The sequence below is a fragment of the Cajanus cajan genome, chromosome 11, assembly GCF_000230855.2.
Source record: "Cajanus cajan strain Asha chromosome 11, NIPB_CcT2T_4, whole genome shotgun sequence".
In the NCBI taxonomy this organism is placed as follows: Eukaryota; Viridiplantae; Streptophyta; class Magnoliopsida; order Fabales; family Fabaceae; genus Cajanus; species Cajanus cajan.
In genome coordinates, this window is record NC_138527.1 from 2,624,486 (window position 1) to 2,641,915 (window position 17,430).

The window sequence follows — 17,430 nt, forward strand, 5'->3', positions numbered from 1 at the left end:
TTTTAATGTTTTATAACATTATTAAAATTTTATAATTTTAATCTCTCTAATTTTATCTTACTTTTTATTTTATAAATATAATTTAGATTATTCATTTTATAATTAAATTAATTTTTTTAAATTTTTTATGAGTTTACATTCTAAGAATGTATTGAAACTCCTCAATTTTGAATTTAAAAAAAAAATAATTTTTCACAGAATTTCCCACGGATTTATCCGTGGGTAATTTCCCACGGACTAATCCGTAGGTAATTTCCCACGGATTAGTCCGTGGGTAATTTCCCACGGATTTTCCCACGGATTTGTCCGTGGGAAATTACCCACGGATTAGTCCGTGGGAAATTACCCACGGATAAATCCGTGGGAAATCCGTGGGAAATTCTGTGAAAAATTATTTTTTTTAAATTCAAAATTTTATTAAATAATTATCCTATTTAAAGATATTAAATCAATCATAATTATGTAAATCAAAACAAATTCATTCATACAAAATAAAATGTCATACATAACAAATAAAGTTTTGGAGTTCAAATTTAAAAATAACATATAGTACGATCAGTAGTAGAATTATAACATAATGTCTAATAATCAGAATATCCATGTTGTTGCTATCTAATAATCAAATATTGAGAAATTTCAATACATTCTTAGAATGTAAACTCATAAAAAATTTAAAAACTTTAATTTAATTATAAAATGAATAATCCAAATTATATTTATAAAATAAAAAGTAAGATAAAATTAGAGAGATTAAAATTATAAAATTTTATTAATGTTATAAAATATTTAAAATGAAAAGAATTAATAAATAATAGAAATAAAAATTATTAAAATTAAAATATAGAAATTCAAAAATTTAAGACAAAAAGACAAAAATATACTTAAAAAATAATTCAAATTAAAATATAGAAATTCAAATATTTTAAGTGAAAAGACAAAAATATACTTAAAAAATTATTAAAATTAAACTATTTAAATATATAATCATATTATTACAAATAAAATTAGACAAAATCAGTTACAAGATGACGTATATTTCCCTTTATCTATTACTATAGATAATCAAACAACTATATATTTAATTATTTTTCTTCTATTCATTTTCTCTGTCTTTATCTCTACTTTCTATATATAGATTCATTGAAGTTTTAAATACTCATATTTATACTCGTTACTTTGTATTTTACTGATTTACTTAAATATAAAATTCAGAAATCAATAAAATGTAAATTTAAGAAATTACTACAACTTAAAGAGATTTTTAAATCAATCAGTTATTAGGAACAAAAATAATTATTTAGTGTAATTATTTTAACTTTAATCTTTTAAGTTTTAAATAAAGAAGATTTAATGTAGAAAAAATTTCATTAACCTCTACTTGAAGTTTTTCTCAATAACGTCATACATATATCTCTTCTCAAATTTTTAAGTGAGTATTAATTTTCTTATTTATTTATTTAAGAGGCACATACAACTACTTATATAAGATAATACTGTTTATATACTATTAAGAGAAAATAATTTATTAATACAAATATCAATAATGAAATGAGATTTGATCTCTTATTTCATTATTTCAACTTTTTTGAAATTTATTTTAAATATCATGCACACTGTGATTTAAAAAAATATATTAAATTTAAGTAATAATTTTAAAAATGAATTGAAAAAAATCTTATTTTCAAAATTGAAGATCAATGAAAGTTTTCATCAAAATGACATATTGGATGTAATTTAGAAATAAATGATAGATACATATATATGATTTGCAGAACATAATTTAACTTTTTTCTCCCTTATTTAATTAATAACGTTATTTTCAAAGAGATGAGTGATTTTTAAAAATTAAAGAAAAGATATGTTATTCTTAAATTTAAACGTCATGTGTTGGTATTTTTCAAGATAAGTAACAAAAAACACATTTACGCTAATTAGTTTATAATTTATAATAACCTAAACATATAATTATATATAGGTAATATAAGTCATACCTCACACACTTTGATTTATATTTATTTTATTTATATTTTGAAAACACCCATATAATAATGAAAACATTATATAGTGCATTGTTGTGTGTATTGATGCGATTAGGATTGGTTGCATTTGAAAAATAATTGGCTTAAATTTTATTTAATAATTTTAGATGTGGGAAACTCCGTCAGAAATTTCAGACGGATTTTAATCCGTGGGAAACTTCGTCAAAAATTTTAGACAGATTTAAATCCGTGGGAAATTCCGTCAGAAATTTCCCACGGATTTAAATCCGTCGGAAATTCCTTCATGTAAAAATCCGTGGGAAATTCCGTCAAAAATTTCCCACGGATCTAAATCCGTGGGAAATTTCCGACGGATTTTGGTGCGTGGGAAATAATCCGTGGGAAATTTGACTTTTTCTTGTAGTGAATTCACGTATGGGCCTAGCCCATTTATTCATTTTTTTTAAAGAAAAAAGGGTTTTAGGTGTATAACTTACAATCTGTTAAATTTCTAAAATTGAGACTAACAATTATATACAAAAAAATTAATGTAATTGATTTTATTTGATTATTTAAGTTATTATATGTTGGATTTTCACATAATAATGGTAGTAATGATAATGATAAAAATTAATAACTATTCCACAAAATATTGAGAATAATATCTTTTACGAATATTGACAATATATATATCATTTAAAGAAAGGATTATTTGAATGTACATTCTCTTAATCCTAGGACTAATAGATGCAAGTTGTAACATTATTATCTTAAAAATTCTATCTAAATTTAACACATATAATTAATCATTAGAATATTATAATTTTTAATAAAAATATTTGAAGTTATTATTTAAATATTTTAGTGGAAAAATAGTTCATTAGATGTGACATCTTTTTAATCTATGAGTTTAAAGTTGAGATAACTTGATATCTTTAAATTTTACTCCAATAAAGAAAATCAAGTCAAATCTTTTTTAAATATATACAATAATAATAATATTATTATTTTTATCAATATTAAATTAATAATATCTATTTTTTATAATAATAATAATAATAATAATAACAACAACAACAACAACAAGATTATGAAGCATTTCCTTAATCTTAGATAATAACATTTATTTATTGTTTTAACAAAATTAGTTTAATTGATTTATTTGATTAAGTTGTTTCTTAATATAAATGTGTTAGATGTTTATGTAATTTTAATTTATTTAGACGATAACAACAATAATAATTATTGTGATATTCTCTTATCAATATTGACATTAATAATATCTATCAATTAAAAAGGATTATTGGAATGTGACATTCCCTTAATTCTAGAGCTTAAAGGTGCAAATTGTGACAATTTGTTATCTTAAAGTTAAACTTATTTAAATTCAAAATATAATTAAATATAAAAAATATTATCACAATTTTTAATATAAATATTTGAAGTCATTATATCAAAGATTTTATTGGAAAAATAGTTGATTAGATGTGATATTTTTTAACCTTTAAATTTAAGATACAAGTTGTCACAACTTGATATCTTTAATTTTTTCTCTAAAATAAAAAAAATATCTAACTAAAATATTTTTAAATATGTATCAAAATAATAATAATATTGATAACAATAATGATATTTTTAAAAATAATGAAATAACTGGCTTTGGTGTACACCTTTGTTAGTTTTATACTTTAGGATATATGAGTTGTGACAGTTCGAAGATCCTAACTTTTTAAAAAGAAGAAAAATAAAAAATTAATAAAAAAATTTCGATACACAAATATTTTATACCAAAAAACTACGTGACTTTGATTCTTCATTACACATGTAGGAGCAGGGAATCTCTCCTGTCGAGCCAAAGAATAAAAATAAAAATATTATCTCATTTTTTTTCACATATTAATTTTAGTATTCATTAAAATAAAGTAAACACATTTGTTAAACAATATATTTGATCATTATCATTAATTTGTATTAATATGGGGTGAGATAAATATTTTAAAAGTTATAATAAATTTGTTTAATTAATTAAAGGTAACCAACCGTCTTAGGACAAACGTTGTAAAGTGCTAAGACCTTCCTTACACGTAATTACTTTCAAACTAAAAAATCTGACTTTCGTAGACCATTTTCTATTTTATTATTTTTCCTTAATAATAAATATTGGTGACGACTCCCTATTTTATTTTTTTTTTCAATTTATTCGTCCCGGAGTTGTACATGTCCAAAACTTAAGAAAAATCTCCACTAAGGAATTAAGACTTGCATCAGGTTATAACAAATTTTGTGATCACGTATATGTTAATTTTACTTTAAAGTCTCTAGTACTATCCAATTTTCAAATTCACTCATCACCACCATCATTCCTCAATGAAATAGACGAGTTTAGGTTATATAAGTCAGCAAATATTTGCTCTTCCCAGATAAAAAAAACTTCCTCGATCACTTCCATGTCCAAAAAAAAAATGACTCATGTTTTAATAACTAAGTCGGTAATTTAGTTATTATGATCGTGTCCAATGTAACAAAGTGCTATAGCTTCTACATTTTCTATCTTGTTAAAATAACTAAGTGTATTCATCCTACATTATACAAAGAAGATTAGAGGATACATGACTTGACTGCATGTACCATATTTGTTTTATGGCTTTTGGGTATTTTTTATTATGAAAGCTAATTTTGTTTATAGTCTCCAAACATTGATATATAAGCTATTTTTTTTCATTGGCCCTCACGAGTCGAATGATATATATGTTGAGAGTAGATCTTATGCTTGTAGATGGAAGCCTTTATGGAGTTGCAACGAGGTGTTGGTGACTAGGTCAATGCTAGATTAGTTTTGACTAGAGGATATTATTTCGACATCATATAAGCCACATAAAAGGAGCAACCCTCCCATGAAATTTCTTATTTCTCTGGATTTTAAAATGTGGGTCCCTTTGGTGCTTATCTAGCTAAGAGGGTGCTATAATAGTTTGACCCGATTTGATTATATATAACGAAAATTGGGCTTTGTCTATTTCAGGCTAAGGCATTGTTAGTCAAGTTGATGGCTGATTGATCATTGAGCTTATTTTAAAAATTAATTATATAAATAGGATTGTTGTGAAATTATTTACATTTTTAAGATTGTTTATTATAAAATTGTTATGAGTCATAGCAACTCTTATGATATGTATTATTTTTTTTTTCAAATGACGACTTTAGTTTAGTCATGTTTAAGTTTGGTAGCGCGTCTAATAGTGTCACTACTAGCTATAGGAACCTATCAAACGACTGAATTTAAATTTTATTTTAATAAAAAATTAAAAAAAAAATTAAATGGGATTGCTATGAGTTACAGTGATCCCGAATATATTTTTTTATATTAATTTTAAAGTACTGACCATTTAAAATATTTTTCTAATTTGTAAAAAAATAAGATTTTTTATTTGTATAATATATACATGTGTAAACTTTAAAGAAAAAAATTAAGGCCACTCATAAAATTAAATAAAAAAGTGTAAAATAAATAAAAAAAATTAATATTTTTACAATGCGTTGTTTATGAATAAAAGCACTTTTCTTATAAAAAAAAGTGTTTGTAAAAAAAATAAAAAACCTTTATAAAAAAAACCTTAAAAATCTATAAAAAAAAACATGTAATTTTTATAAAAAAAAACTTAAACGTATAAAATAAAAAAAAATTGATTTATAAAAACAATGGTTCACGTATAAAACTAATAAAAAAATTTGAATGTATAAAATAAAAAATAAAGTGAATTTGCTAAAAATAAATAAAAATATTCAAATGTAAAAAAAAAATATTTTAAAAAAATAAAAACTTCAACAAAAATAAATTTAAAAAATGGACTAAAAAAACTTCAACATAATAAAAAAAAAGGGATCGTTGTGAACTTGTGATCCATAACAACTTAAAGTTGTTATGATACATAACGATTCACTAAGAACCAAAATTAAAATACAAATATATTTTTTAAGATAAAAAATTTAGTCAAACTTGTAATGAGTTGAATAGGATTAATTTTTTTAAAACCCATCAAAAAGTAAGTCGAGTTTAGTTGATGCATCTATTATTTAATCCGTAGTGGACCAAGTTAAATCAGATTATCCACTTTAACAACTCTAATTATAATTTATCATTACTTAAAAAATCAACGATGAGTTGAGATACCTTAAAAATTCAAGAAGATATCTTAAAAAATTTACAAACTTATTAAAAAGGTAATAACAATGTAGATGAAATGAAAAATAAGGATTTAAATAATATGCATTTGAAGAAAAATAAGGTTTAATAAATGATGAAATTTTGAGTATAAAAATAGGAGTATGATAATAAATGTGGAGTGTGAGTGTTTTTATAGTTGGAGGAAAGAAGTAAGAAAGAAAAACAAGAAAGAATAATCTACAAAGAGTGATTAGAAATAAATCTAGTAGTAGAGAAAGAGAGGTGAAGGAAGAATGATGAACGAATTTTTTTTTTTTTACAAATAAAACTTATTTTAAAAAATAAAAAAACTAAAAGGATATTTAGAGAAATTTTTCGAAAGAAAAAAAAAATAAAAAAGAGATATTTAAATTAAAAAAGGAGGTGTATATAAATTATTGGTATAATTATGTTTTCACTCCTTTAAATTTGAATAATGTATTGTTTTGGTTCATAAAATTTAAAACTAATATTTATTTTTCAAAAATATAAAAACTTATTATTTTTGTCTTTTCAAATTTAAAATTTATCATTTTAGTTTTTATAATTTTAAAAAGAATTATTTTAAGATTTGTATATTTTTTTGGTCTTTCAAATTTAATACATACACACACACATACATATATATATATATATATATATATATATATATATATATATATATTATTTTAGTTCTCTTCTCAAGGATCACACTAAATCAATTGATACTACAAAATTATTTTAATTTATCACTGTCAATAATGTTATTAATGGTTATATCTCGTGAAGAACTAAAATAATATTTTTTAAATTACAAAGATTAAAAAGATAAAATTTAAATTTTAAAGATTAAAATAATTATTATTATATTTTAAAAATTAAAAACACATATTTTAAATTTAAGGAAAAAAATATATACAACGACTAAATAAAATTTTTAAAAATTAAAGATACTAAAAATATAAATTTTAAAATTTAAAAAAAATATTCCATATTTAGAGGATTAAAATAAAAATTAAATGTAAATTATTGGTGAAAGAAAAGGTATGAGAACAAGATGGGCTGCTTGAGATATCGATGTGGATCTTTGTCATAAAGTCCAACGTAGCTCTCTCTAATGGGCACTCTACGGTCCAAATGAGTATTACCATGCTTTATACACGCCACCGCCATACCCGAGGAGTATATAGTAATATAGTGATGGCAATGGCATCGAGATGGAGAGAACCTACATATAGTTTAGGAGTTTATTTAAAAATCCTAATATTAAAATAATACAAATATGTATTTTGTGTTAATTTTTAAATTTATAATTTGAATATTTTGTTCATCATTTCTCAATTGTTATTAATTTTTATTTTTATTTATTAGTTTCTTTTCTATATATCTTAATCTTTTTTTCAGCTTTTTTTTTTTTTTTTTTTTTTTTTTTTTTTTAATTTCTAACATGTATCTTTCCTTCTTCATGTAATATTTTTCTATCTTTATTTTATATGTAGGATAATAATTATTCTTTTTAAAATAATTTGCTCTATCTAACTTAATGTCCTAAGTCCGGACTCTGGGACAAGGTGGAACATGTAGTCTTTTTCTTTTATTACTCATTTTATTTAGTGTAAATATTCATTAAGGATATTCATAAATTTTGTATACTTTTGTGAATATTTACTAAAATTTAAATAAAAAAATTAAAACATATTTTTTCATTAAAATTTATTTTTTAACATATATTTATATTAAATAAATAATTATAATATATATTTATTTAGAATAAAGAAGTAAATCAAACTAAATTAATTTATATATATTAAAAATACTTTTAAAATATAAATAAGCTTGAGTATACAAATATCTTACTACTTGCTCTCGTCATACGATTAAACAAATATGAATTACAATCTCGTCTTACTATTAAGCAAATACAAATTATGTATTTGTTAGATAACAGGGATGTCATGGTGTATTGTATTTATTAGATAACATGAAGAACAAATAATTAAGGGACTCAAGATAGGATAAAAAAAGTATTAAAAAAACTTGAATCTCACGTCAATTATAAATAAAAACAATATAGAATAAAGCATGACATGAATTTCTCAAAAGAAAAATATATTTGTTTTGGACAGTAAAGGAATTCTATTATAACTGATACCATGGCTATCAACCCATTTACAACAATGTATAACTCATCTTATGGAGTAGATAGTGACAGACAATTTAGACATTAATACTAAAATCATAAATAACAATCTCCAAGATCTTGTACAATCTAGACCTATCCCCTGCAGTACTACACAATTCGCAAGACGCCAATTCAAGAGAGCACATGATAGTAGCAATACCAATTAGCAGCAATGCCATTCGGCATCGACAGTTATTGTAGGAAGCCCGCTTCGACATCAACATCCATTTATCCTTTGTTTTTCACTAGATTGCTAATATATGTATCATCCCCATATCAAAAAGTACGCCCTCTTTCCCCAATTCTCAATCCCTTTACAACTATGGAGAGATTGATAGAATAGGTAGCAACCTTATGCTAACACCTCACACTTGCATCTATATGAGAGAGACTCAGCCACATCACCCAAGTTTCACCTTGTTTCCCCATATTTTCAAGATCCGACCATTGCTTCTTCCATCCATTATCAGCCTTCAAATATAGATTGACCATATAGAAATAGCGATTCCTTCCTAACAGAATCATAATGAATTTGAGCCAGCTTTAGCTAGCAAGAAGACATCCCTTTCCAACAGCTATAGTTACTTGACCATGCTAAATTAGTGGACTTAATTACTATGTCAATTGTTACCACCTATGTCAACAGCAATGCACTTTCCTAGATTAGCATCCACTGCACAAAGCTATTTTACATCACGAACACTCTCATCTCCACACTTTAGTTACTAATGCATGCACCCGGGTTAGCAACCCATTTCATATAAGTATACTTAAAATTCTTTTCCATGTGTAACCAGAACCAAATCGTACATTGCATCTCCACATACAACTGTTGGATATCACAAGTATGACTTTTAAATCTATAATTATTTCTCTTTCCCCAAAGCAACCACACAATAACACACCAGAAAACTCTCCACCTCTCTGATACAACTGCGAATAGGTTGGAATAAGGAAGTTATCCAAAATGTTGAGCTGGAAGAGCCGAAAACATTGTTGAGACGAAAGCCCAATTGTAGCACTTCTTCCCCAGCCACTCTAACACCTTACAAACAAAACATGGGACGTAGACTCTGTTTCTTCATTGCACAATTTGTAGATACACTTCACTTCAGACAGTATGATGTTCCTCCGAAGTAGATTATCACATGTTGTGAGGCTATTCATGAAAATTTGCCATACTACTATAACCACCTTAGGAAGGATATTTAGCTTCCAAACTGAGATCATCAAAGAGTGTTGTTCAAACCCATACTTCTGGTAGTGTAAGACCTTGTTGCTAATTTGACCGTGTAAATTTTATCTCCCCCCACTATCCACTCCTAGCAATATGAGTTTTCCATTCTTAAGCCTATGTTCTGAATATGACCTTCTACTTCTAGCCATTCTGGTCTATCCCACTCAAACATATTCCTTCTCCACTAAAAATTCCAACGCCAATTATCCCCAACCCACCTTCCCATAGTACTTATGTGATGGAGAAGGAAGGAGAAGTGATTGAAGATCCTCTCCCTAACTGCACCTAAGCTCGGATCCACTTCAAGGAAACTTGTGACCGAAAACAAGAACTCTTGGAAGGAAGAACTTCTTCAGATGAAAAGGCCTAAGATAAGGATGGAAGCATCCAAGCTTAAGCAATCAAGAGATTGCTCACTTCAAAAGGTAGGAACTAGGTTAGTTCTAGGGTTTTTGAAGGCACTCTCTCTTTCTCTCTAATTCGGTGACTCTTGAGGAATTTGCTGAAGAATGATTCAGAAAATTCAATATATTCAAAAGTCTCTACAAATGTTTGGAGGGAAGCTATAAATAGGACCGGATTTGAAGGCTACTTGGCGCCAATGTGAAGGGTTCACATGTGGCGCCAAGATTTGAATTCAAATTTGAAAATTTGAATTCAAATCTCACACCACATGCATGTCACCGGTCACATAGTTGCTAAGTGCATTTTAAGTTTGATTTAACTTGAATTTAGGGTTACATTTAGGTCACACATGTGCAGCCAAGGTGGCGCCATCCATGTGACTCCAAATGTAACTTAAATGCAAGCTAAATTAAACTTAGTTTAACCTAATCCTAATTAACAAGTTTTCCTCCTAATTCCTAGACTAATGACCTAAATACAATGGTCAAAGTAATACAATGAAATAGGAAAAATTACAAGAAAGAAAATGAGCCCAATATTGGGTATCAAAAGTCCAAAGCCCAAGAAGCCCAAATACAAGCCCAAAACTCATAAACCCTAATCTATGGTCAAAATACAAGACCAAAACAAAGTAACTTCCTATTCTAAGAATGAGCTAAAAAACATGGTGTTTAATCAAGTAGAGTCCAAGTGAGAAGCACCCTAGGCCCACCAAGCCCATTGGGCCCACTAAGCTCTGAAGCTGACAAGTCTTCAAGTAATCTCCTGGCCATAGCTCTAGTGGTTGGGCCTTTAGCCCATGCTCTTCCATCATTATGACATTCTGTTTCTAATTAGAGATCAAAAACAGTCTCAAGTGTGATTCAACCAAAGATTCATCCCCCAGTCACTTGTCATGCCAGAATCTAATCTTCTCCCCTTCACCTAGTCTCCATCGCATGGACTTGTCAAACCAGCTAGATGTAACCCCACCTCTACATACCTTTTTAAGATCTCTCCACCAAATGGATTCATTATGTCCATCCTTAGCCCTTCCAAGGGTTTCCCATCCACCATATTTTGATTTCAGAATGTTAGCCCACAAACATTTCCCCTGTTGATGGAATAGGTTCCACCTCCATTTTCCTAATAAGTACTCTTTGAATAGTTGTATATCCTTGATACCCAATCCATCATTCTTTTTTGGGCGACAAATCTTGTCCTAGCTTACCCAAGCTAGCTTCCTAGAATCCTCTTGTCCTCCCCATAAGATGGCTCATTGGATCTTAACAATACTATTTACCACTTTTTTTGGCATCTTGAAAATGAGATGAAGTACAGAGGAAGCGTAGTTAACACAGAATTAATAATGCATACCCTTCCAGCCATAGATATAAACTTATTTTTCCAAGGTGCAAGCTTGTTTATGATATTATCCAAAATAGATCTCCACATGATCAACTTTATTGGATTGTCCCCAATAGGGATGCCCAAATAATGGAACGGGAAATGGAGGATTTTACAATTAAGCAATACCGAAAATCTCAACACTTGTGTATCACTTGACCCTAAAACCCTGAAATTGCTTTTGTGAAAGTTAACTTTAAGACCAGAGGTAAGTTCATAACACCTCAGTATACACTTGATAGTAAGAACATTCTCCATAGATGCCTCCCCAAAGAATATGGTATCATCCACATACTGAAGGAGATTAACAGGAACTTTATGTTGACCCACCTTATATCCTAGAAATAGCTCCTTTGACATTCCAATCCTCATTAACCCAACAAGTCCCTCAACAACTATGACAAACAAGAATGGTGCTAGAGGGTCACCTTGCCTAATACCCCTTTGAGTATGAAACTCAGAAGTGGTGCTCCCATTAACCAGAACGAAATTGAGGTAAGACACTATTGGATCCAGCCTCTCCATTTCTCGCAGAATCCCAATTGGCTTTGTAACATCCCAAATTTTCTACTAGTATAATGGTTAATTATTATTTATTTTATATTTATGGAGATTATTTTCTTATAGTTATTTTAATGGGTTTTATAGGATGTTTTAAAGGTTTTTAATAATTATTAGTATTTTAATAATAAATATTTATGAAAAATATTTTTAGATAATATTTTGATTTTTAGTAGCCTAGAAAGGGTCGTTCTCAAACTGGAATGGACCGTTCCAGACTACTAAAATGGCCTATAAAGACTAGACTGGAACGATTTGTTCCAACACATGATTCTATGAGTAAAATGCGAAGCCAGGACAGGTCGTTTCGATTTGGGAACAGGCCGTTTCAGATATGGTCGTTGTAGGTAAAATGTGATTTCAGAACAGGCTGTTCTAGTTTTGAAACATGTCGTTCTGAATGTGAAATTTATGCATGACGAACGAGTCCAGAACGGGCCGTTTCAGATTTGAAATGGGTCGTTCTGGCGACTCTTGATACCTATAAGTAGCACGCTCTGGCACTCTTAAAAGGACATTTTTTTACACTTCTGATATCTTTTTCTTCTACATTCTCTGAAGACCAAGGGGAACCTAGAGGAGGAAACTAGCAAGATCCTGCTTTAGTTTCAGCTCCTACTTATCGAGGTAAGAGGGAGTGAGAAATCTTGCTCTAGGTGTGGAAATGTATGTTGGTAGTGGAATTGACCCCCAATCCTATGTTTGTTGTTTGTTGTATGCTCATGTATGAGGGATTTTTCCTAATTATATATGCTCCTTCTATTATTTTTCCTATATTTAAATATAAATGTATAATTTTGAGATCTCTATGGGTTCCTATGGTAAACCCTAAGGGAATGCATTTGTAATTGTAAGAGGCAATTATATGAGTAAGATGTTTATTGTATGAATTAGAATGCTCTGTGGGTTCTTGAGAAAACCCTATGAGAAACAGGCCGTTCTTGAGAAAACCCTATGAGAAACAGGAAAAATATGAGGGTGTGACCCGACATGTACTCCTAGACTACTTTTCGTGTATTGCTAGCGGCAATATGTCATGTGATATGTTACTGGCACCACATGCATGATAATATGTAGTCCGTGTCCATACATATGCATTCTTAATGTTATATGTTACTGACTATCTGGTGTTTATTCTTACACTATGAGTCAGAGTGAGATGTTTCTCACCCCCTTTTCTTTTGTGTTGCTTTCCTTTGACTATTATACAGGTGATCATCAGCGTGAGGCTGAGGATGTTGGTGATGAAGCTTAGGCTTCTATGTTGGGCTTTGCTCTGATAGAACATGTGACATCGGGACGTAGATAAGATTAGATTAAAATGTTATTTTTTATTAAATTTTTTTGGAAACCTTAGCATCATTTCTTTGTAATTTTTGCTGATTGAGTTATTTGTTTAAGTTATTGATGTGGTACTCTCTATCTAAACACATTTGGTATTTCAATTATGAAAAATTATGTTATTTAAATTTTGTTACCTATGTATTATGATATGCGGGGTAGAGGGTGTCACAAGCTCAACATATATAGCAAAAAATCCCAATTTACCGAATCATGTCTTCTCAAAGTCCACTTTAAACACGAAACACTATTTCTTCTTCCTTTTCACATCATCAATTACCTCGTTTGCACACAGTACAATATGTAGTAGGTTGCCCCCACTCAAAAACGCACTTTGGGAATTGTCAATGACATTAGACAAAACTTTCTTCAACCTATTTGATAAGAGTTTTGCAAGGATCTTATATAAAGAGCCTACAAGTGATATAGGTATATGTCCATCAAGCCCCATTAGGTCAATTACATCCCCTCAGTAGTTTTCTATTCTGATGGAATTCTAGCATAAACTTGAGAACATCTCCATAAATAGTCTCCCAAAAAGATTTGATAAACCCCTCACATTCTCACACTGCTTCTTTTATCTCCCTTTCCACAAAAGGAGAGACTATATTGACTCTCTGTTAGAGAGATATCTACTTAAAATTAACTCCATCCATTTTTGGTCTATTTTGACAATCTTCCCTAAATTGATTTTCAAAGTGGGATCTAGCTTCATCCTTAATTCTTCTAGGCTCCTAAATCCAATGATCATCAATATTAAGGCCAATAATGTTATTATTCTTTCTCTTCCAATTAATCACCTTATGAAAAAACTTTGTATTAGTGTCGCCTTCCACTAACTACTTCACTCTCGACTTCTGCCTCAAAATTGATTCACTAAATCTTGCAAGCTTCCAAAATTGCTCTTGAAGCTCCATCTTATATGTTTTGTCGTCCTCTATTACTTCACCCCTCTCTTCCTTTTTTGCTAGGCCATTCATTTTATCCACCACCTTATTAATCTTTGTTTGAGAGTAATCAAAATACTTCTTTCTCCATTCCTTAATTTCCTATTTCATTACCTTTAGTTTCTCCTTTGAAACAAATGCTCCTCATCCACTTATCTAACACTCTCACGATGCCTTAACCACTGTTTCTTGAAATAAACTATGCTTTGGTCCCCAGTCCATAGACGCATTTTTGAGGATAATAGGACAGTGGTCAAAAATATCTCTTTGAAGAACGTGTTGGGAATTGTCGAGCTAGACACTAAGCCAATTAAGGGAGACCAAGAACCTATCCAATCTACTTCTTGCAGACCCATTTGGTCTATACCATGTAAATGGACCTTCCCACAACTTGTAAATCATCCAGATCCATGTCAGAGATAAATTAATTAAACTTATTTACATCCCTTGCATCTCCAATGCCAACACCCGCTCCTTGCCTCTCATTCAACCTTCTCACACTATTGAAGTTGTCTGTTATGCACTAGACTGAATTACTAGATAATGATTTTCTCTCCCTTAGATCATCTTACAATTTCCTTTTCCTCTCAAAATTACACGGAGCATACACATTAACTATAGTAATATTATTAATACCCCTTTTAAGCCACACACCCTCCACTCCTATAAATCCATCCCCAATAAATTGGTTTACAACATTGAGGTCGTTCTTATTCCAGACACTTAGTAGCCCACCCGCAGCCTAATTAGTTGATTGTGCCAAAAACTCTACTTCATTATCGCCCCCACAAAGATTGCACCAGCTTCTTATCTATATCACTTAACTTTATCTCCTATACACATAGAAATTCAACTCCCTCCTTACAGCTTAATCTTCTTAAGAACCTCCATTTTACCTTGTCTCCCAAACCCCTCACATTGTTGATGGAGGAGGCCCATGGGCCAAGGGCCCAACTACTAGGGCTGTGGCAAGGAGGATCCAAGAGGAGTGGGCCCAAGCTCAAGGAAAGCCCATCACATTGTTTAGTTGGGCTTTGACTCAAGCCCAAGTAGAGTAGGAGTAGTGTAGGTTTGGGCCTTAGGCCTTGTATTTCCGGCCATTAGATTAGGAATTTCATTTCATGGTCATTTAGATTTAAGGTTAATTTAGGTTAACATGTACATCTTCATTTGAATGTAATTAGTATGTCATTTGAAGTGTATTTCGGCCATGTGCACACATGCACATGGTGTGACCGAAATGCAACTCAAATGGATACTAAATCACATCCAAATGAGTGCACATGGAGGGGGTGACCGGTTGGCACCAAAATTTGAATTTTAGAATTCAAATTTTGGCGCCTAGAGTTAAGTAAACCATACCATGGTTTTACTTAACTCTAGGTTAACCCAACTTAAACCCTTAACCTAATTTTTCCTATAAATCTCCCTATGGCCAAAGTTTGTAATACTTTTGGATATATGCATGAGATTTCTCACAATTGAACTCTCTCCCTCCGAAAGTCACTCTATCCTACCTCTACCCTCCTTGAGCTTCTCTCTTTGTAGAGCTAGGATAACCTTCTCTTCTTCCGGACTTGGCTTGGTTAGGTTTAGGTCACATTGGTGCTTCTTGGAGCTCCCTTCCTTGCCATCCTTCCAAGGAACCTAGAAGCATTTGAAGGTGTTCTTGAGGATTCACAAGTGGAACCTCATCAAGTGGTATCTAGAGCTTCGGTTTTCAAGAGATAAGCTTCTCATTCTTGTCTTTTGAGTTTTTGATCCGTGGTTCATCTTGTTCATTTTTGTGTTCTTGTCACTTTTTGAGTTTCATCTTTCCTAGATCTATTTTGTGCCTAAAATTTGATGGATCTAGTTTTCATGTTGCTTGAATGATTCATCTATGTGTTTATGATTAATTGCTTCCATGAATCATGCTCCATTTCTTATGCCTTCTAGGAATTTTCTGCCTATGAACTTTTTAATTTGCTTGAGTCTTATTTGAAATCTTATTCGGTCATTGTGTGTTTGAGTCAATTTTATTTTGAATCCATGTTTAGGAGTAATGTGTAGTTCTTTTATTGTTCATCATTCTTAGCTATGCTTGTTTAACCTTGTATTTTCATTTGCATCTTGAAAATTTTTATGGATTTGGCCGAGATCCTTATTGTCTTGTGTGCTCATATTTTTTGTTTGAATTTGAGTTCATAAACTACTACTAGTTCATTAGTAGTTTTCTTAGATTTTAGGTTTCCTATACTAGAAAATGTCTTGAAATTTTTTTTTTCCTATCCGTGAGTTTGATCTTGTGTGAGACTTGTTTGCTGAAAAATTTTGTTTAAGGATTCATTTGAAATTTGAATTTTAGATCCAAAACCGTGCATGTGCTAAACAAACAAGAAAGTACAAAAAACATGTTGCATTTACATTACATCTTGACCTAATTTTCTTGCCATTTGTATTTCAAATTTGAACCGGTTTTGTGCTTCAACCTAAGTGTGACCGAGAGTGCGTGTTTGCAAATCATTTAAAAGAAAAAGGCATCTCCTAAGATAAAAAAAAATATATAGAACAAAGTTTAAAAAAGAAAATGCAAAAGCAAAGTGATTAAAAAAAAATAGCTAAACCTAATTGCTCAAAGTAAAAGCCATACAAGGAGATTTGTGTTGAAATTGTTCAAAAATTCTTCTCGGTTTTACATTGCCTATTGTGTATACATTTTTTTTCAGCTTACCTATTTTGAGTTTTTTGGTTTTGTTAATCAATTCTAGATTCTATCTAGGTTAATTCCTTCTTGTCCTAGCCAATTCTTTGTTCTTTGTTCATCTATATTGTCTTCTCCTAAACTCTACTCTTGTCTTCTTTAACTCTCAAATCTCTTGGCTGTTTATGTTCATTTTTGGTACTCAAATGTGACCTAAGTTTTGACCTAGTCTATCTCCATAGAAGCTAGTTCTACAAGGGTCATCAAAAGAGGACTAAGAAAAGGAGGAGGAAGGGACAAAGAGTGCTCTCGGATTTGGCTACTAAAATTTCAAACACCAAACACTTGTTGCTGGAAATTTTTGGCTGTTGGACTTACATACATCCGTGGAGATCCTTTGGAGTTCATTTAATTTTTGTATTGAATTTTAAAAAAAAAACAGAGTATTAGTGATGGATTTAGAGACCAAATTTTCCTTACTACTTTGAATTTTTGTTGCAAAATTGGTCACTAATCCCTCACTAAT

General features: G+C 29.8%; 1 protein-coding gene across 1 annotated transcript; it reads right to left on the minus strand.

The window, feature by feature from the left end:
• Nucleotides 1-10,872: 10,872 nt before the first annotated feature.
• On the minus strand, nucleotides 10,873-11,897 carry LOC145953110 (uncharacterized). The gene is made up of 2 exons (XM_083066764.1): nucleotides 11,502-11,897; nucleotides 10,873-11,079 (listed from the first exon to the last, which is right to left on the minus strand). Exons 1-2 carry the CDS (start codon nucleotides 11,895-11,897, stop codon nucleotides 10,873-10,875), a joined length of 603 nt encoding a protein of 200 aa, XP_082922890.1.
• Between the last annotated feature and the right edge of the window lie 5,533 nt (nucleotides 11,898-17,430).